The sequence below is a fragment of the Saccoglossus kowalevskii genome, chromosome 13, assembly GCF_978046115.1.
Source record: "Saccoglossus kowalevskii chromosome 13, keSacKowa6.1, whole genome shotgun sequence".
NCBI classification, from domain to species: Eukaryota; Metazoa; Hemichordata; class Enteropneusta; family Harrimaniidae; genus Saccoglossus; species Saccoglossus kowalevskii.
In genome coordinates, this window is record NC_140653.1 from 12,965,316 (window position 1) to 12,987,531 (window position 22,216).

The 22,216-nt window shown below is 34.9% G+C and overlaps 1 protein-coding gene across 1 annotated transcript in view; it reads left to right on the forward strand.

The window, feature by feature from the left end:
• The window catches only part of LOC146735012 (uncharacterized), a 42,907-nt gene extending 20,959 nt beyond the window's left edge, over positions 1-21,948 (forward strand). Inside the window, exons 5-7 of the mRNA XM_085507317.1 lie at positions 9,504-10,828; positions 10,910-11,340; positions 21,815-21,948. Of these exons, the coding sequence (XP_085363443.1) occupies positions 9,504-10,828; positions 10,910-11,340; positions 21,815-21,948 (1,890 nt within the window). The remainder of the gene's footprint in view (positions 1-9,503; positions 10,829-10,909; positions 11,341-21,814) is intronic.
• The last annotated feature ends 268 nt before the right edge of the window (positions 21,949-22,216 follow it).

Below are 22,216 nucleotides of genomic sequence, written 5' to 3' on the forward strand. Positions count from 1 at the left end.
TCCCCAAGCTAGACAGCCTATTGAAATTTGTTGCAATAACTAATTGTATAATATTGACACTTCACCAAGTCAAATGTATTATACACAGTTTTTTTCTTTCTACTCTCAACTGGTCCGGATATAAAAGAACAGGATATTGCATGACAGTCTACCACCTTGTTTGCGTAATATTCTTGGCGTGACAGCATCCATCGACTATTTTGACTCAGCCGTCTCAACGCACACTCTTCTGTACACTATTCTACGGGTTACATCCAAACAGAATCCGTTTGAAGTTACCAGTACATATTTCAATTTCAACTCCGCCTTCATTTGACTTTCAGCCAGGGGATAACTATGACCACCTTTGCGTTGAAACATAATAAACAACGCCATCACACGCTTAATGTAGGAATACTTTCGAATTTGCGCTAATGAGATTTGTTTATCCCGGTCACTATTTATTCACATCTTAGCCATTGTTGCTAAGTTTCGTTGTGGATTATTATGGAAATAAGTTCATTTATTCGTAAACGGGACCTTGTTGCTTCAACGTTGGCCTACGGACGACTGACTTGAGGGTCGGTAAGGGGTAGTTTCGTAAGCTTTGTTTTTATTTTTGTAATAATGTTATTTAAATAAAAAAAACGTAAATCCGTAGACATGGGCAAGGTGTAAAATGTAAACAGCTATTTCATTCTTGTAAGCGTATAAAGTATTTTTCAAATTAAATGGCGTAATTCGCTAGCAATTTCCAATTTTGATTTTGAAACTCAAATTATCAAAAATATTTTAAAAATATGAAATGTAATTAAGAATTTGCTTTATCTGTAAAGTGTGAAAAACTATTTTTTTACTGTAAATGGAATTTTCATTTTATTTCCTGTAAAACTGTAAATTGCCGTTTTTATTTTATGTAACCTGTACCAGCTACCCCCTTGCCCTACTCTGAATTCGAAACATTCCTTTTAGATCAGACGGCGATAGAACGTTTTAATAGATTTACGATAATTATGACGCGACAGTCACAGTGCTCATCGTAGCCTGGACGCCGCTTGTTGTTTTGTCGGATTCGGACATGACGTTTTATCTTTTTAGTCTAGTAATGTTCGTTAGTAGTTTTAAAGAATTGATGGACATTCTTAGCCTTGTCTACGTCACGACTCGAAACGCGACTTATTAGTCCTCTTTCGGACGTAGTTTCAATCCGTCTGCATCTGTATCTCAGACATGACTGGGCCAGTTGCATTCTAACTTCACACACACACATAATTTCGCACTTGTATTAATTTCATGGCTTAATTCTGGGTTGCCGAATGAACGGTGACGGTTTTACTACAAAATCACTTAGTTTGCACCATGCCTGTCATCCGAGTGCCAGTCCAAATAAATAATAGGACATGTATGTCTTACATCTGTCATCATACTACCAGAAAAACATCACTCTAGTGATCATACTAACCCACACCAACTTCAATTAGTGCATTTAAATAGGTATTTGCATTTTTATTTCCCATTTGTTTTTATTTTCACGCATATTCCATCCTTTTCTTTGGAATGTTTGGTGTTTAGCTCATAAAGGATTACTTTAAAAGGCACCAACGGGGAATTTGTCATTTCAATTTTTAATAATTTGTTTAATATTTTATTGTTAAACGACTCGAAACTTTGTGTTTTTATTATTTTTTATTGTTGAGTGTAGGAATAAGTGAAAAGCCTGATGTCATACTCAGAAATAATAATTCGTACCATTTAAATCTTAAAAATGAAATTCGTTCTTCGTGTTAAAATTCGGTGGCAAGACAGGAAGTCTTAAAGTCTGACATATATTATAATTTAGTTGGCACAAATGTTATTGCCGGAATATGCTGGTGTTCATAGTGCAACAAATTCAACGGTAATTGATTGAAACCAGTCAATCAACGATGATCGATTTATGCATTTATTTTATGCATATTTATGATGAAAAGGATATTTGTTGCGTCGAATGTAATCAACTTCTTTAGTATTACATTTAGAGATTTGAGCAGAACTTTCTTTAAAATTGTGACTTTCGAAAGCCATCATTTTTGCTTATTATATTTTATTTTTAGGTACACATAAAAAGTGTATGACACATAAAAACATTAATCAGGAACTAACATTCGTACCATTCAAATCATAAAACTTTATTTTTAATTTCGTCTTCTAAAGACGTCCAATAATTAGTGGCAACATTTTAAATCATCACAGTAATTCTTCGTCTTAAATAAGACCCACATTAAAACTTTAAAATTAATAACTAAGATTATATTCTAATTATTTCAAAAATATGTCACGCCACACACTCAGACAATGATTTAAATTTTGTGAATTGTGTCATCGTTATCTGGACGCTTTTCAAGTACGTCTGACTGAAAGGCCCGAGAGTAAGATAGATTTCGTAATGTTACCATTATTTTCTAAAAATGCGTTATTTTTTATTTATAGTGACAAAATAGGCAAAAATTACAGTATATGTTTAGTTAATTCCAATCTAACATGTTTTTATATTGACCATTGACCTTAAATACATGCCAAACATTTGTGAGGTGAAGAACCTGTACTCTCGGGAGTGCTCCGATTACTGAGAATATGAGACCTGGGCGCGACTTGCACTAATTACCGCCGGCGACTCTTCGTTAGATACGAAATATACCCCCTTTTGGCGTAGCTGGTCGCTGCGATCAACTGTGTTCTGCACAATCAGAGTAATTTGTATTGTGGTCGATGAATTCGGTTGAAGTGCCGACATCTATTGCCACGGTACTCTCAGCGATCTCTATGTGTATTTCGATTTTTGTCCAAGTTTGTGAAAGTCTTGTGGTTTGTCTTCGTCTAGTTACTTGTATTTGTCAGGTTACTGAATATGGTCATACACCGATGTATTCCATCGATCGTCTATATGAAAAAAAAGATTCAAATGGTTTAACATTCTAAACATTCAACTATAGCAATCAATGAAATAATTACAAATAACGTACTGGACTGTGCTTAACAACTGAATGGCGATATCACGTAATTGACTATGTATTAAATATTTCTGTGATCTCTATACATATGTTCCATTTATTTATAATAATAATAATAATAATAATAATAATAATAATAATAATAATAATAATAATAATAATAATAATAATAATGGAACGTCACTCAATGTGTTTCGTTTACTGGCCAAAAAATTATTATTTTCCACTCCAGAATAAACCGAATATCTTTAAACAAACCTATACTGCCAACACTTATAATTATGAAATGACTGATATCAACACATATAACAATAGATCTGATTTTCACAATATAAGAAAATCATTACGTTCCGTTATTCCCATTACGTTTATACACAGTTCCGAGACTGTGGTATATATTAACAATAAAAATAGTAAAACGTTGCTTTCTTATAGGTTACCACCACTTTTTGCTTGATCTGATTGGGAGATATTTCTACATGGCTTCACTAATGTCGGCAACATTAATTGTAACGCTAATTTAAAATACTAAAGATCATTTATTTTACAGAAGTGGGCCACTGGCCGAAGCGTCCGCCTGGTTGAAACCCTTGGCCGAAACGTCCGAGGCCGAAACGTACGCGACAGAAACGTTTCGGCATTCGTTGAAATTAGGGTGAACGCGTTGGTTCACGGTGTTTGATTAGATAATACAAATAATTAAGAGCGAAAAACAGCAAAAATTCAATGTGTGATTCGAGTTATCGTGTTTTTTAATAATTGAGACATCATATTAAAAACACATGGTCGCAAAATATTGACAGTCCACTTATTACACAAATTGCCAGGTAAGTTCACAGAAGTGCGAAGTCAACACCAATCACAAAACAATTCAGAAACAATTCAGAAACATTTAGACCACAGGGAGCCCAGGAAGCATTTCAATTGTACACAGTGCAGTCCCTGTCCCTATGAACGGGGGAGGGGGTATTGTCTTGTATCTAGTGTAAGGAATAGACAAGGGATGAAGGCTCCAGCGAGCTCATATAACTGAAAAAACAAAACAAAAAACAGACGAACAGAATGAAAAATAAAATGTATAAAAAATACCAGGTTGAAAAATATTAGTTGCTCTTTTAAATTTCGCCAAAGCCTTACCTATATTTTACCGATATTTGCAGAATAAATTAAGAAAACCAAACAAATTGACTCCATTTATGAATAATTGGCCGGAACGTACGGCACAGTTGGAGGCATGGCCTATTCAGAATGTGTCAACACATAAGACTGTCACCAAAATATGTGACTGGCTGTTATGGTAAACTCCACACAGAGTGTTGTCCACCGCAAATTCGGGACTTCTTTTTTGTTTTGCGAAAAAATATAATTAATTGTTAATTTAGCCTTTTTAATGTAATCACAAAAACTGGCGTGACTGCGAAAGAAATCCCGACTGGACGCATCTGCAGGCGACCCCCTGCGTTGAAGTGAAAACCGGAGCGAAATCACTCCGGGGAATATGCTAATTAAAATCAAAGTGCAGCTGTATACGCCATCTCTTATCTATGTTAATGTACGTGACCTTTCACTTCTGAGGTCCCGGCGATTTTGAAAGACAACTTACATACATTGGACATTTAAATCGACTTGTTTTCAGTAAACATGGATGAAAGTATCGCCGTTGCGCTTAAAAAAAGTTAATGTATCCATCTCTCTGATCGAATCGAATCAATCTTTAAAACGTCACGTTTACTTTCACAAACCCACTCATGGATAAACAATGACATCACGAATAATTAATATCAGTCAAATGTCCGCAGATGCGTCCAGTCGGGATTTCTTTAGCGGTCAGCTTAGTTTTCGCGCTCACGCTAAAACGACTAAAACAATTAATTATTTCTTTCTGGAAAACAAAAAAGAAGTCCCGACTTTGCCAGTCTACTCTGACAGCGACGACGTTACATACGAATGTTTCAGCAATTATACAAAACTACTCTATGGACATTTGCGGTATTCTGCTTCTTACGGGTTGTCATCGAAATCTAGGTCAAAAGGTCAACTTGCGTGAATATAATAATGATAACAGCAAATGACGCGCTAGCAATAAAGTGAAGTGACTTCTGAAGGCTGAATGTTCTTTGCGAACTTCATATATTGGGGGGTGTACTTATAAACCGACGTGTTGTTAGCTCCACGTCCATGGCAACAGCCGAAAACATGTTGTTGTTGAGCGGAGCGGATCACCAATCAGCCAACCAGCTTGTGATTCTATTAATTACTATTCTACTAATTATCCAAGGGAAACGGCGTGTAACTGGTACATTTACATCTTTCAAAGCAGTACGGGTCACCAACGGCCCCGTTTCACGTTGCTCGCACAGTCTAGACTGGGATATACCATTCATAGCAGAGGGTATGAAGGGTAACTGTATGTGAAAATGAGAATTACCTTCCTTTGGACTTGCCGAATTAATTAATAACTGTCGACTTAAATGGAATAATTGTTCATTTTTTTTACTCATGTTTAGTTAATATAAACATTCGATAATTTCGACAAGCCCAAGGCGGGGTGGGATGAACTAACTCCTATAAATAAATGGCACAACCCAAATTGTTTAGATTAATGTTGAAAACCATCTTACAAACTGGATTTCTGTGTGCTTGTATCCCATCAGTAACAGTTCCTGGTTAACAAGTCTGCTTCTTTTATACCTCCGTTATTTCTCTAGCTATTATTTAGTGACCGGTAAGTTTTTTTTAAATTAACTGATTGTGTGACATGATGTTGTTCTTAGCATGTTTTGTGACTGTGCTTAAGTGCTTTTCTTACTCTAGTTGATTCTTACGTCCATGTTATGAAAAACATAATACCTAAGACGGCCCCATGAACAACAGCTGCGAACACTATAGATCATGGCGGTAATGACTTTGAGCGTGGCGTTGTCAAACAAGCATGGCGATTCTGGGGAAATTTAAACCATAGACAGTATATCTACTATACTCGATATGTTTAAACCAAGTTGGTTGTAACAATTTGCTCAATTTTTGCATAATTATCTCAATTTACTCAATTATACAAGGCGTAAAATTACTGACTTCGGAAACTGTTATACAATGTATTTTCAGGATAAAGTGTTACAAATTCACAGAAGTTATTAGCAACTATCAATTTCAAAGTCGTCAATGGCACAGTGACAGACTGTGGCGTCGTCAGACTTGCCTTGCGCTATATCACACCATGGACGTACTATCAAGTTACGTCCATGATCACACTGTTTGGATCATGTGTACGTACAAATATGTTGGAAGTTTTCTTTCTATTGAGTACTGTAAATTACCATCCAAAAAGAATTCAATATCACAGTGACAGACTGTGGCATAGTAAGACCGGCATGATGATCAAACCTCATATTAATATTCTATATATTAGTCTGAGGACAAACGAAAGCACTGTGGCGGTACCGCCATGATGTTTGTATTCTAGGGAGAATAGTACGTTGTTCATAAAATCACAGTCAGAGGGAATGCGATAAAACCAACCAGTATGTATGTATGTTGAATTTAAATTGCAACATAGTTTAGTTCACACAAGTACATAACTTATGCGAATATCGCTAGTAGGCCTTTGTACACAGTGAACATAAAACTAGATCCTCTCCCAAACTTTTTTGACTCCATTGTGCAAAGCACACAATGTTAGAATTTGCAGTTAATACCTGTCTGTCTGTGTGTGAGTGTGTGTGTGTGTGTGGAAGGGGGGGGGGTCGACTTTTCCACTTATATCTCAAGAACCAATTATCAGATTTTACTAAAACATAGTACAAAGATACTCAGGGCTACTGTGCAGACCTGGTTATTTTTTGGTTTAACATGTGCATATTAATTACCTAATTTGCAAATATTTAGCCAATTTTACCATCCAAACAGAATCCAATGTCACAGTGACAGACTGTGGCATAGTAAGACCGGCATGATGGTTAAACCTCAGATTAATATTCTATATATTAGTCTGAGGACAAACGAAAGCACTGTGGCGGTACCACCATGATGTTTGTATTCTAGGGAGAATAGTACGTTGTTCATAAAATCCAAGTCAGAGGGACTGCGATAAAACCAACCAGCATGTATGTATGTTGAATTTAAATCGCAACTCAATTTATGGGAATATCGGTAGTAGGCCTTTGTAAACAGTGAACATAAAACTAGATCCTCTCCCAAACTATTTTTGACTCCATTGTGTGAATCACACAATGGAAGATTTAGCAGTTAATACTGTGTATGTCTGTGTGTGTGGGGGGGGGACTTTTCCACTGATATCTCAGGAACCAATTATCAGATTTTAATTAAACTTGTTACAAAGATGCTCAGGGCTACTGTGCAGACCTGGTTATTTTTTATTTAACCTGTGCATAATAATTATCTAATTTGCATATTATTTAGCCAATTTTAAGCAATTTTAAATTTTTTAGCAAGAACCATTCACTAAAATCGGTATTAGTATTTGCGATATCAGTGTAAAAGCCAAAATTAACTAATTATTCAAATTGGTTGATTAATATGCACACATTTTTACACAAAATTAATGAGGTCTCTGCATTGTTCTAGAGCATCTATGTACCAAGTTTCATTGAAAAGTGATGTATAGTACTTGAAATATCACAAGCTGAAAATTGATTAATTATGTAAATTAGATAATTAGTATCTCACATATTTGTCTGTGCATTGTCCTATGTATCCATGTAAGTTTCGTTGTGAAATGTGACGATTAGTACCTGAGATATCAGTGGTAAAACCGATAATTGACTAATTTTTTGCAAATATACATGGGTTTTAACAAAAATTTATAAAATCAAGTCAAAACATAATTAAGTCTGCGCATTAGCCCATAGTATATATGCACCATGTTTCGTTAAAAACCAACATACTATATCAGTGGAATGGACACACACACACACACACACACACACACACACACAAACACACACACACGCACGCACGCACGCACGTACGCACGCCCGCACGCACGCACGCACGCACGCACGCACGCACGCACGCACGCACACACACACACACACACACACAGACAGACAGACAGACAGACAGATAGATAGATAGATAGATAGATAGATAGATAGATAGATACAGAACAGGCTATCTGGAAAGACTCCTTTGTGTGCTTTGACAGCATTTATCATGCTAACACAAAACCTGGGAGAATATTTACAGTATTTATCAGTGTAAGTATCAAAACTGTACCCCCATATTTCCTTAAACCGAGACTGTCATTTTGAACTTGCAATGTGTTAACATTTTCTACAAGGTTGGAATGGGATTCATATGTTCTTCAACAGTGAAATTGGGCAACAGATTTACAGATATTCACTGATGGCACTCTGGTTTAGTGAAGTCAGCCCGTGAAACTAAATTTGGATCGCAGTAATGATTTTCTATGGCCCTTAAACTCCATTCAATTGTTATTGCCATTATGTTATGGGGAGACAATGGTCACAGCACAGAATTCGATTTAACTGCGACAATATTATCAAGACAGGAAGGGCTTAATCTTGCTGTCACACCATCAATGCATTTGTGTGGCGCCTGAGTGTTACAGCTATGCACAATAACTTCATTGTGACAGCATCCTACCTTCCGGGCAAACAGAATGAAATTGCAGATGTACTTTTATGATTTGAATTTCAGAGGTTTTAGAAGCTAGCACCAAATGCTAAAAGAGATATCACAGTGCCCACAATCACACCAAAAATGAAATCTCTCTGGAATTAACAGTTGCACCCAAGACTAGACAGAATTACAGGACAGATTTAAAACACTTGTTATACTCACCATCATGTGTTCTTTCAAGTGTATTTACCACTTTACAAGTCTACATGTATTTAGTTATAAATAAATATTGTTATTGTGACCTTGCATCTTCAAGTATTGTGTCATAAATACATATATATTGTTTTAATGAATCTGCATTTCATTAGTTCATGAATAAATAGAAAAAAAATATTTATATGGATGGTGGTGGATTCCAGCGTTTCTGGTGATTCTAGTTAGACCTTGTCAACTCCATGCTACTCTCATTCAAACTTCATAAACGCATATCAGATCATACATACATATACCGGGTTTATGCAAGAGCATATGTTTCATAATCTAATTCAAGATGGCTGAACAGTATAGTTCACAAATCATGGGCAAGGTGATCAACAGTTTCACCGTTTTTTTTTCACAATTTACGAAAAAAAATGGAAATAAATTGGTAGAATTTACATAGTGTGTACATGTATATGGAATTATTTTTGATATTTTGCTTTACTTCCTCAATTATGAATTTTACTAACATTTTAAAAAAGAGAACCCAGCATGACCGCTATATGCTTACATCAAGTTCCTGAAATAATGCAATTCGTACCATAAGCACTCATTATACATTATTTTGGAAATACAAATTACCTAGCAATTTGAGTACTTGTATTTTACCTTGTTCAAGACACTTAATTCACATATAATACTAACTGAGGAAATGAAATGTATTATTATTTGCAGGGAACGATTGAACAGTTAAGTACCAGGAATATGTCAAACAAGGAACAATACCAGAGTGACGTCAGTCTGCATACTGATGAACCATACCAATGTAAATACTATGACAAGTGTTTTACTGTGAAAGCCGCACTGAAAAGACACATGAGAGTGCATACTGGTGAGCAACCATACCATCGTAAAGTTTGTGACAAGCGTTTTACGCAGAAAGTCCACCTGAAAACACACATGAGAGTGCATACTGGTGAGAAACCATACCAATGTAAAGAATGCAACAATTGTTTTACCATGAAAAGCAATTTGAAAACACACATGAGAGTGCATACAGGTGAGCAACCATACCAATGTAAAGAATGCAACAAGTGTTTTACCCAGAAAGACAACATGAAAACACACAAGAGAGTGCATACTGGTGAGCAACCATACCAATGTAAACAATGCAACAAGTGTTTTACCCAGAAAGACTACCTGAAAACACACATGAGAGAGCATACTGGTGAGCAACCATACCAATGTAAACAATGCAACAAGTGTTTTACCCAGAAAGACTACCTGAAAACACACATGAGAGAGCATACTGGTGAGCAAACATATCAATGTAAAGAATGCAACAAGCATTTTACCCAGAAAGGCTACCTGAAAACACACATGAGAGTGCATACTGGTGAGCAACCATATCAATGTAAAGAATGCAACAAGTGTTTTACCATGCAAAGATGTCTGAAAACACATATGAGAGTGCATACTGGTGAGCAACCATACCAATGTAAAGAATGCAACAAGTGTTTTACCATGCAAAGATGTCTGAAAACACATATGAGAGTGCATACTGGTGAGCAACCATACCAATGTAAAGAATGCAACAAACATTTTACCCAGAAAGGCTACCTGAAAACACACATGAGAATGCATACTGGTGAGCAACCATACCAATGTAAAGAATGCAACAAGCATTTTACCCAGAAAGGCTACCTGAAAACACACATGAGAGTGCATACTGGTGAGCAACCATATCAATGTAAAGAATGCAACAAGTGTTTTACCCAGAAAGGCAGTCTGAAAACACACATGAGAGTGCATACTGGTGAGCAACCATACCAATGTAAAGAATGCAACAAGTGTTTTACCATGAAAATCAATCTGAAAACACACATGAGTGTGCATAGTGGTGATAAACCATACCAATGTGAAAAATGCAACAAGTGTTTTACCCGGAAAGACAGTCTGAAAACACACATGAGAGTGCATACTGGTGAGCAACCATACCAATGTAAAGAATGCAACAAGTGTTTTACCCAGAAAGGCAGTCTGAAAACACACATGCGAGTGCATACAGGTGAGCAACTATACCAATGTAAAGAATGCAACATGTGTTTCCCCATTAAAAGTGGGCTGAAAATACACATGAGAGTGCATACTGGTGAGCAACCCTACCAATGTAAAGAATGCAACAAGCATTTTACCCAGAAAGGCAACCTGAAAACACACATGAGAGTGCATACTTGTGAGCAACCGTACCAATGTAAAGAATGCAACAAGTGTTTTACCATGAAATGCAGTCTGAAAAGACATATGAGAGTGCATACTGGTGAGCAACCATACCAATGTAAAGAATGCAACAAGTGTTTTACCCAGAAAGGCACTCTGAAAACACACATGAGTGTGCATACTGGTGATAAACCATTCCAATGTAAAGAATGCAACAAGTGTTTTACCAAGAAAAGCAGTCTGAAAACACACATGAGTGTGCATACTGGTGATAAACCATTCCAATGTGAAAAATGCAACAAGTGTTTTACCCGGAAAGACAGTCTGAAAACACACATTAGAGTGCATACAGGTGAGCAACTATACCAATGTAAAGAATGCAACATGTGTTTCCCGATTAAAAACGGGCTGAAAATACACATGAGAGTGCATACTGGTGAGCAACCCTACCAATGTAAAGAATGCAACAAGCATTTTACCCAGAAAGGCAACCTGAAAACACACATGAGAGTACATACTGGTGAGCAACCCTACCAATGTAAAGAATGCAACAAGCGTTTTACCACGAAAAGCAATCTGAAAAAACACATGATAATGAATATCGGCCAGCAACCATACAAATGTAAAGAATGTGAAACGTTTTATAAAAACAAATGCAGCCTAAAAACACACATGAAAGTTCATATTGTTCAGCAACGTTATAATATTAGGAAGTTAGAAAAAACAAGGAATGGTAGACATGTACATGTGTTCCGCGTAATATTTGTGTAGTTTACTACAGTCTGTGTCCATATTATGGTGGACATGTACATGTATTCCATGTAATATTATGTAGTGTACTACAGTCTGTGTCCATATGATGGTGGATGTGGAACTGTATTCTGTGTAATACTTATGTAGTGTACTACAGTCTGTGTCCATATTATGGTGGACATGTACATGTATTCTGTGTAATATTTATGTAGTGTATTCCAGGAGTGTATTGATATTTTCGATTTCTTGTTGAAAACCGCAAGTCTATATATATATATATATACAGGTAGATCTCTCTCAAATTTGTTCATTTCGTGGTGATCAGGCCCGTAGCCAGCACTTTTGAATACAGCAATAAATGATATATTTGATGTGAAACGTGTGAATTTTATAATGCTCAAAAAGTGTGTTTGAGCTCTGTTACATACATTTTTACCTTGCCCGTACCATCAAAAGGAAGGGAAAGGTATATATAGGGAAAAAATTTGTCCGGCATTGTTGTTGTTGTTGTTGTCGTTGTCATCATTGTCGTCGGCGTCGTCGTCATTAATAATTGTTATTGTGTTCATAATAACTTTACTAATTCTATTCCAAACTTCATCAAACTTGGTCACCTTATTCATCTGTATAAAGTCTTCCCTGAGTTTGACCAACAGATGTCCTGTATGAAAATATGATAAAATATTTTGACTGTTTCTACTTGACTGATCACTGGTGATACACATCAAAGGTCACTGATCTCAGTGGAAATATGCATTGTTGTATGTGTTCAATGAAGCAAATGATTTATCTTGTAATAATATCCTTGGTAATGTATCTCAGAATCCCATACTGGGTTTCAAAACCAACTCATACACATTTGCAAACCTACCAATAAAATCTTTACAGAAAACAAGATGTCAGAAAATCAATATAAGCACTCCTATGAACTGGGTGCCAAACTTTGAAAAATACATAAAAAGCAAAACATTTCATCCACATTTTAAAAAGAAAATTGTTTTAAATATATGTATTCTGTATTTGACAAACAGTTCATTCGACAAATGAAAACTCACAGGAATATGTTTCAGCTATTAGAACAGAATGATAGAGTTTTTATAATACTGGTTTAAAAAGGCACTTCAAAGATTGCAGTGTTTGAAGATGTAGATTCTCAAGAGGCAACAGTACTGTTGACTTCTCCCCCCACTGGACACCAACTAAATATTTAAGTTGATTTGCATACAAAGCAGAGCTTGCAACATGATAGCTATTCATAAAGGGTGTTTTTGTTTTACTTTTCATGTAATACAGTAGTCACACAATGAGGCAGTTCATATTTGTCTCAGTAAATCATTAATTTTTGACAGACACCTGTACAAAATACTTGGACAAAAGCCAGCTAAGATTTTCTTTTATTCACATCTAAATGCAGCACTTTTTTTGCGATGAGGCATTTGTTTTTATACTAAAATATCTTAATTACTTTGAATAAAGCTGGAAATTATGTTCCTTAAAGTAATTAAACAAATTAGGCACCAATGTTTTTGTAAGATATTTACATCTTTAAATGACATTCGGTAGACTGATTCCCCACTGTTGGTTCAACCCCAAAACTTGTTTGTATTCAAAATTAATTATGACAATGCATATTTATATTGAAACAAACTATGATAAAGGGAATTATATTATATAACAAATGGCAAGGTCACCAGAGTTCAACTATGTTTATATTCTCGATTTATATTCAATTGGTTTACTTTGTGTTACGTTGGCAAGTTATTCCACATAACATTCCCTACCCACAGACAAACACACCCTTGATCCATTACGGCAAAATGTTGTACACAAAAAAGACAAGACTGTGCGTATCTTAGCATTATTGTCCAAGCATTTTAAGGTAGAATGCTACTCACGAGATTTTTCGCTCTTCACAGATGTTAGCGCACATAAAAATGACACAATTTCATGTCGAAGTCTGTCTACAATTATTCATTTTAGTATTAGTCAGTTATGTAATTTTATTTCTGTACAGGGCCTCACCACATCGTACAAAATGTAATGGGTAGAAAAGTGCATAGCACGTTTTGAAAACAATACAACATCCATGTAAACATAAGGTACTAAGTTAAGCTGGATTTATTATTATCTCTTCTCTTGAAAACTTTTAAAAGATACAGAGCTAGTTGATTTATGTTGTGGCAGTTTGTATAGCGACGAAGTAAGCCCAGATTTAGACTGGCGCAGTCGGGGCGATTAAATTGTTTTTTGTAGTTTAAATAAAAGAACAAATATCGCGAAATGAAGGTGTTAGCGCGAAATCCCCTGTAATTGCGAAATCACCCCGACTGGTTTATTCTGCATGGCCCTCTATCGACACTACAGGAACACGTCCATTTTTCAACGGGTAATTAAGTTAATGAGTGTTCTAATTGACAATCATCTAAGCCAATCACAACGTCTCTTCGACTGACCTCTGACCGAGAAGAAGTCGGCTGATTGTAGCATCCGATATTTTTTTCAATTCTACGACAGTACGAGTTACTTTTTAGCTCCGCTGTCGACTTTGTAAGCTTGTCACATGAGTGATTGTCTGTCGTCGTCCGTTGTCCGTCGTCGTCCGTCGTCCGTGTCAATGTTTTACTTTTTTGACTTCTTCTTGAAAACTATAAGCCTGAATGCTTTGATACTTGGTGTATATGTACCTTGAGTAGACCTCTCTCAGATTTGTTCATTTTGTAATGATATCTTCAATTCTTTAATTTTGGTGAATATTTTTGTCATTTTTGGTAAAAAGTGATATTTTCGACTTCTTGTTGAAAATCGCAAGTCTGATTTTTATATTACATATATAGGTACTACATGTGGACCTCTTTCAGATTTGTTAATTTCGTGGTGATATCTTCAATTATCTAATTTTGATTTGATTGTTTTTGTCATTTTTGGTGAAAAGTGATATTTTTAAATTCTTGTTGGAAACAGCAAGTCCCATTGCTTTGATACTATACATATTGTTCATTTTCTAATGATATCTTCTGTTCTTCAATTGAATTGTGCATTGCTAACAGCGGAGCTATCTCAGCCGACTGGCTGCTTGTTTACACATTGTGATGAATTAGAAACGACAACTAAGACAAACTCGAATTTCAATGTGCTGCCATGTTGGGTCTGCAGTGTGACCTTTACCATGTTGCACGTATTTCCGCTCCCATCTCATTATAATATGTGCTCATGAATATTTAATAGCAATGAATTTCCTGCAGAATAAACCAGTCGGGGTGATTTCGCGCTAAAACCTGCAATTCGCGATTTTTTTATTTTATTTAAACTACAAAAACAAATTAATCGCTCCGACTGCGCCAGTCTAGCCCAGACTGTCAGTATAGCATAATTGCATAAAATTATTGACGAAAGATTAGCCCTTAGATCATCAAAAACAATGTGAATTTCATTTTCTATAATGCTAAATTCAAACGTATCACTGCAAACTGTAATCTAACCCTATTTTTGTGTGTCTGCCTAATTCAACATTATGTTTACGGCCAAAACAGCGAAAACTCGTCCGTATATATTTTAGTCTATAATTGCTTGCCAATAAATCTCCCAGGTTATAATACTACATTGATTTTTCCGAAAGTACACAGCCTGGATGATTGTGAAATTGAAGCAACAATTTTTTTATTCTTTGAGTAAATATCGCTAAGAAATTTGCAGTATCTGCAACTTGTTTTTCAAACCAGGCAATGCCGAAACCATATTTGAACAGGAGATTTTTATGTGGGTTTCGCAAGTAAGTCTGCCGGTCTTGTCTAATCATGTTATGCATGATATAACATGTTTTGGGGTTCCAGCTATTTATTATTTAATTTTACCAATATAAGATACAATGCTTGAAATAACCACAGCATAATGGCAGCCTTCCACATTCGTCTAACATCGCTACATTCTTGTACAACTATTAATGCTAAGATATCTGCAAAATGTTGTCTGTACCCTCTCGATTTCCGAATTTTGGTACCCCCATATCGCTACCTTAAGAAATAGTTGGCACAATGATTGCATCAAATAAATTAAATGCACTAACCAATGACATACTACTAAGTTTTTTGCAGTACGTAAATTTGTTGGTTTACTGTAAATCTGTTTTTAGAGGGCGGTAAAATAATATGCATATAGTAGCAGTTTAGCAGCGGTCTACAATAAGTTGACTACATTTGGCCGATTCACTTCGAACAAAACAGTATGTATGCCATCATTAACTTGAAGAATACAAAACTAATGAACCAATATGAAAGTACAGTGTCGTGTTGCCGTCTCAATCCCGTTCGAACCCCACACTTTACTAACTGAGAAAATACTAGCACAAGACAAACGGACCTATTCAGGACCACCACATCCTTCAGAGAGTGACTACCATTACATTATTGTTTCAATGTTGCTTTAATATTTAACATCAGCTGCTTGAACGCGATCTTTATTACACCATCGCGGAATCACCGAATAAAAGCTTGCCCATTTATAACAACCTGCTGTTGAACTGAGACAGCGTAACTGAGACAGCGTGACATTTAAAGCTTGTTGCCGCCTAAATGCTCATTACTATGCAATTTCGACTGAGTCTGATAAATACCTCACTGAGTCAAGTGATTTAAACGATGATAATTATTTTAATTAATACTGTTTGTTTTATTTTGTTCTAATCTACGATCATAAATCTATTCACTTCCAAAACCGAACCCCCCTAAACTACGGGTGATTATATTTTCAATTCTTTGATTTTAATGAATATTGTTGTTGTCCTTTTTGGTAAAAAGTGATATTTTCGACTTCTGGTTAAAAATTGCAAATCTGATTGCTTTTATGTTATACATATAGTTACCCCAGATAGACCTTTCTCAGATTTGTTCGTCTTGTGATAAAATCTTCAATTCTGTTTTATCAATGCTGTTTTATATCAATTTGATTACCGGAATTCAAGAACACTGCTCAAAGTCTAGCCTTCATGACCAGACAGTGGAATTTGGTACATTATGAAAAGAATGGACGCTTAGCTGAACGTGAACGCAAAAATAACAATGCTCCAAAAGAGGGACGAGACGAGTATGGTAAAATCAAACTAATAAAACAATAATGTACCGGGGAGTACATTATTGTTTAAATATTCATGTTAATTTTGGTGAGCAATACAAATCATTACAATCATAGTACCGGTATAATAAACAAGACACCAACATATTTGTAAAACTCTATAGACCTTTTATGACTAACTATAATAATACGTTTATTCAAGTACATAGGCCACCGGCCTTTAGGTACAAATCAGATATAAAGTAAATATTTACACATATGAGGACTAGTCAAGAAAACTCGTATCACAATTCAGGTCTTGTATTTGCATAGCATAGAAAATAAATTTTGAAAGATCACGTATAACGGTAACACTGGATGAGGACATTAAAGAAATAAATTTATCAACAGTTGGAAATGAAATCATTAATTCGGAGATGCATTTTTTCCCCAGATCACTGTAAAAAGGGCAAATTAAACAAAAGTGGTATTCATCTTCAACCTGGTTTGTAGTACAAAAAATACAAATACGCTCTGATCTCTAATTTTTCAATCGCCTATCTGCTTCAATTCTCAATTGATTTATTGACATTCGGAACCTACACAAAACTCTTCGAAAATATGGTTTATCAATACAGTTTAAGTACTTTTCCTTGCCAAAAAGCTGTTTAAATTTAGCATACATATCAAGTTTGGGGGAGTTATTTACATCAGTGTGCCATTCCTGAATATCTACGTTATTACACCTTTCAAAATAAACAAATTGATATTGCCAACGCCTTGGTTTATCCAGGCCTCACCAAAGCCATATGAAAATAATAATTTAGCTATGGAAGGCAACAGAGTTATGCCTCTATAATTGATTACATTGCCGTATGAAACATTTTTATGAAGGGGAAAGATTAGACCCGAAACCCATTGATCAGAATAAACATCAGTGATAAGAATTTTATTAAATAAAAGAAGCATGAAAGTTTTTAATTGGCTTGGCGCATTTTTAAAAAAATCAGAAGGGGGACCATCTAGACCAGGGGATTTATTGTTTTTTAATTTCACAAGCGAATTATCAAGTTCCCGGAGGGTGATTTCACAATCCAGAGTGGTACACGCAATTGTAAGGCTATCTAAAACAGGATCGACTGCCGATCTTGTATTGTCAACAACATTTTTCGCTTCATTGTAAAACTCCGTGCAACTAGGAGTGTCCCACTCAGTGTTATTATCTTGAAACAAATTGGAAAAATAATCAAACCAATCTTTAATACCGATATCAGGCGAGCAACTTGTTTATTAGGCTTAGTAATTAATTCCCGCCACCAATTTTGAGCATTTTGGCTAATTTTTAACAAATCCAAAATCACTCTGGATAATTCCCTCACTGCATAATATACTTTTGCATTTGAAGTTTTGATAATTTTGATTACTGTATATACATGTATTTTAGTTCATACATGTACACTCACAAAAATACTCATCAAATATAAGTAAGAGAATTTATTACATAACCTGAACAGAAATAATTCATTGTTCCTATCCCTGTGACTTCACGCAGCAATCCTAGTAAATAAGATTTAAAGGGCGGCAGTCGCCGTGCCGCGTTCTGTTCGATATGGGACTCATAGCGACGTATAAAACGCGTGTAAAATACATTGTTTATTGAAATGAAATTCGATCACGCGCAGCGCGACGACCACCGCGCTTTAAAGTTCTCGACTGACCCATTTTGCAATATTGGCAGCTGCAGGATTTAATTTTTTGCAAATATTTTATCCACTGACATTTATTTAGTATTTATATTTTCATGCATACCATATATTTTTTTCTTGCTGATTTGACTATGTGTAGTTTATTCTTTTGGATTGTTTTGTCAATTGTTTTGTGTCAGGAGAGCCATAGAAATCAAGCAGCAATTTGTCGGTAGTCGGTGTCCACAGTAGCGATACGATTTCATACGTTAGAACCAGAAATGAAGACCCATTATATACAATAATCATTAAATACAGCTATTCTGGACAGCATTTGACAGCGTTATCGATCATCATAAGTTAAACTGGTGTTTCTGTCAATGTATGTAAGAGACATGGCTCTTTTTAGAGCAGTAATTGAGAAATCCCTATTGACAGTGAATTCATCTCCAGTAAAAGAACCAGAATGTGTGACTTTTAGGGCACATGTATAAAGTACCAGGATGTGTGACCCTTAGGGGTCATGCATGAAGTACCAGGATGTTTGACCTTTAGGGGTCATTCATGAAGTACCAGGATGTTTGACCTTTAGAGGGTCATGCATAATGTTTCAAACCTGTTATCTTGGCATACGGTTGACCGATATAATAATAATAACTTTATTGCCTCCGTGTAAAAAGATTTACATAGGATAAGTACAGCAAAAAAGAGTTTTAAAATAATAACAAGGTATATGTAAGATTTGCACAAAAAACAATACAAAAGGACTTAACTAGTATTTAAATGTTAAATAAATCTTTTTGTTGTGTAAATATAATTGGCAAGTTCTATAATTTTGTCAGGATCTTTGGTTGAGAGTATATATGTGAACTGTATATTTTTATTGTTGGATGGAAGTAGTGTCATAATTTTTTGGATGAAATTTTCCCTGTGTGTGTTATACTTTGGGCAATTCAATAGAAAATGTTCTTCATCTTCAATTGAATTTGTGTCACAGTAATTGCATATTCTTTTATTTATAGGTTTCTTAGGAAATGAATATCTGCCTTCCTCTATTGCCAAGTTGTGGTTACTAATTCTAAATTTTGTCAACATTTTCCTTTTATGAGTGTCAAGTTCATTCAAATATGGCTCAAAGATGTATTCTGTTTTAAATTTAGCATATGTTTTCAGTTTGCTATTTTTTTTGAAATCAATTCTTTCCAGAAACTGGTATATTTATTTTCAAGGGAAGTTTTTAAAATTTGATTAATTTGATTTTTTGTTTGATAGTGAATGTTTTTTCTTTTATGAAGTTTAGTGAATTGTCTTTCAATATTGTATGTATTGCATTTAGCCATTTGTATTGTATAGTATTGTGTTGTGTTTGTTCTAGGTATGCCTGTTGTGTAAGATTATCATCTGAGAGATCCTTTATATGCAACCAGTAATTAATAGCTTGAACTTTTGTGCTGAGAAGTAGTGGATAATTACCCACCTCTGCTTACAGGATTTTTTATTTACTTGTAAGATTTGTTTGCAGAATTTAATATTGATTTTTTCAATTGATGTTTTGTCCCATTTAACATTGTCCTGAATGTCCTGCAAGTCTAGGGCCCATAATTCTGAGCCATAAAGCAAAATTGGTTTTATGTAAATGTTAAATAGTTATATTTTTAGTTTTATGTCTAGATTTCCTAAAAGTACTTTGTTCATGATGTAAATTGATTTTCCAGCTTTACCTGCTAAATTTGACATGATATCAGCAAAACTCCCATTTGATTTCATTGTGATTCCTAGATATGTATAACTGTTTGTTATTTGAATGTTATCATTTCCAAAATTGAATTGGTATTTTTTTCTAAATGTTGATGAACCGAAGATAACAACTTGAGTTTTTGAAAGGTTCACACTCAATTTCCACTTATTGCAATATTCATTTAGTGTATTTAATGATGTCTGTAGACCAGCCTGGGTAGTAGAAGTGAGGGCTAAATCATCTGCATATAAAATAGAGTTAACAGTGTTATTATTCAGGAGTGGTGGTTCAGTATTAGCTTTATCCAAACTATCCTTTAAATTATTAATAAAAATGTTGAAAAGTGTTGGGCTAATTAGACATCCCTGTTTTACTCCTCTATTAATAGTGAATTCTTTGGTTATATAATTTTTTATATTAATGCAAGCTTTTGTTTTTGAATACATGTTTTTTATTATTTTGTAAATCTTGCCATTAATTTTATTTTTTAATAGTTTATAGAATAGCCCTACTCTCTATACCGTGTCAAATGCTTTGGCAAAATCTACAAAACAAACATAGAGTTTTTGTTTATTTTTAATGTGTTTTTGAATTTTTAGTACAAAAAATTTGATCAGTTGTTCTGTGTTTTTTTCTGAAGCCGGCCTGGTTGTTTTTAAGTATTTTATTTTCTTCAATGAAACAGTTTATGCGTTTATTTATGATGGAACAGAAGACTTTACCAATACAACTTGAAACTGATATTCCCCTGTAATTTTGAGGGTCTAATTTGTCTCCTTTTTTATAAAGATGAGTAACGCAACTTAAATTCCAAATATCTGGGAAAACTGAGCTACTCAAAACTAAGTTAAACAATTTGGTAAGTGAATTAATTAAATAGTTTGAGCTGTATTTTAATAGTTCTAAACAGAAACCATCCAAGCCTGGTGCTTTTTTGGATTTTAGCATTTTCAGTGCTCCACTAACTTCTTTTTCACAATAATTCTTTCATTATATTTTCCTGGAAACTATTATCATCTATTTTTATTGTTTAGTGTTTAGTGCATAATATTCCATCCACTTAGTTGCTGAAATTGGATTATCACTATTTTGATCTGTATTTTTCATATGTTTAATAATTTTCCAAAATTCTTTTGAATTTCTTTGTTGAAGAGTTTATTAAGATAATTTTCTTGGATTTTGTTTTTCTTCTGTTTTATAAGTTTCTTAAATCTTTTCTTTTTAGAATAAAAAGTTTGTCTTAGTTTCATATCAAATGGAAATTTATTTATCAACTTTGCACAAGCCATTAAATCACGTTTACTCTGGTTGCATTGTTTATCAAACCATCGGGGATTCTTTTTTTTGTTTGTTTTTGTGAATATTTTTATTGGGATTGGTTTTATTAAAAATACCTGAAGCTGAACTTTCTAGTAGCTGATTAAATTTCTGGGATGCTATATTTACATCACTATGAATTAAAATTGTGTTATTAAACTCTTTAATTGTATTCTGTATATCTTTTGATGCTAATCTATCATGGTATTTAAAAACTGATAATTTATCCCATTTCCACTTCCTAAGCATTGGCTCTAATTCAGTGTGTTCATGTTCATGTTGTGTAGATGATGATGATGATGAAGGAGATGATACCATTTTATTGTTTCCCCTTGCAAAACTAGCACAGCTTGCCTCTCAGGAAATGGGTCCTTGTGCTCGAGTGAAGTCTTTCGCACCACAATCGTCACCAGCATTCTGAGCAGAGAATACATGACTTGTGTCTATCGCATTGCCACTTAGCCCTGCGTACATGGCTGTGTAGGAGTGATATTTACATTGGGCTTCTAACGCCACCCCAACACATATTTGGGCGCAGATAAGGTCCCGATGAATAGGAGCGCCTCCACATTCACAGACCTGTACACAGAGCTAATTGCCACTATGCTTAGATTAACTCTTGTTATACTCTCAATACCCCCACTTACTGGATAACTGGAAACATTTCTCATCATTGACAGTCATCGGTT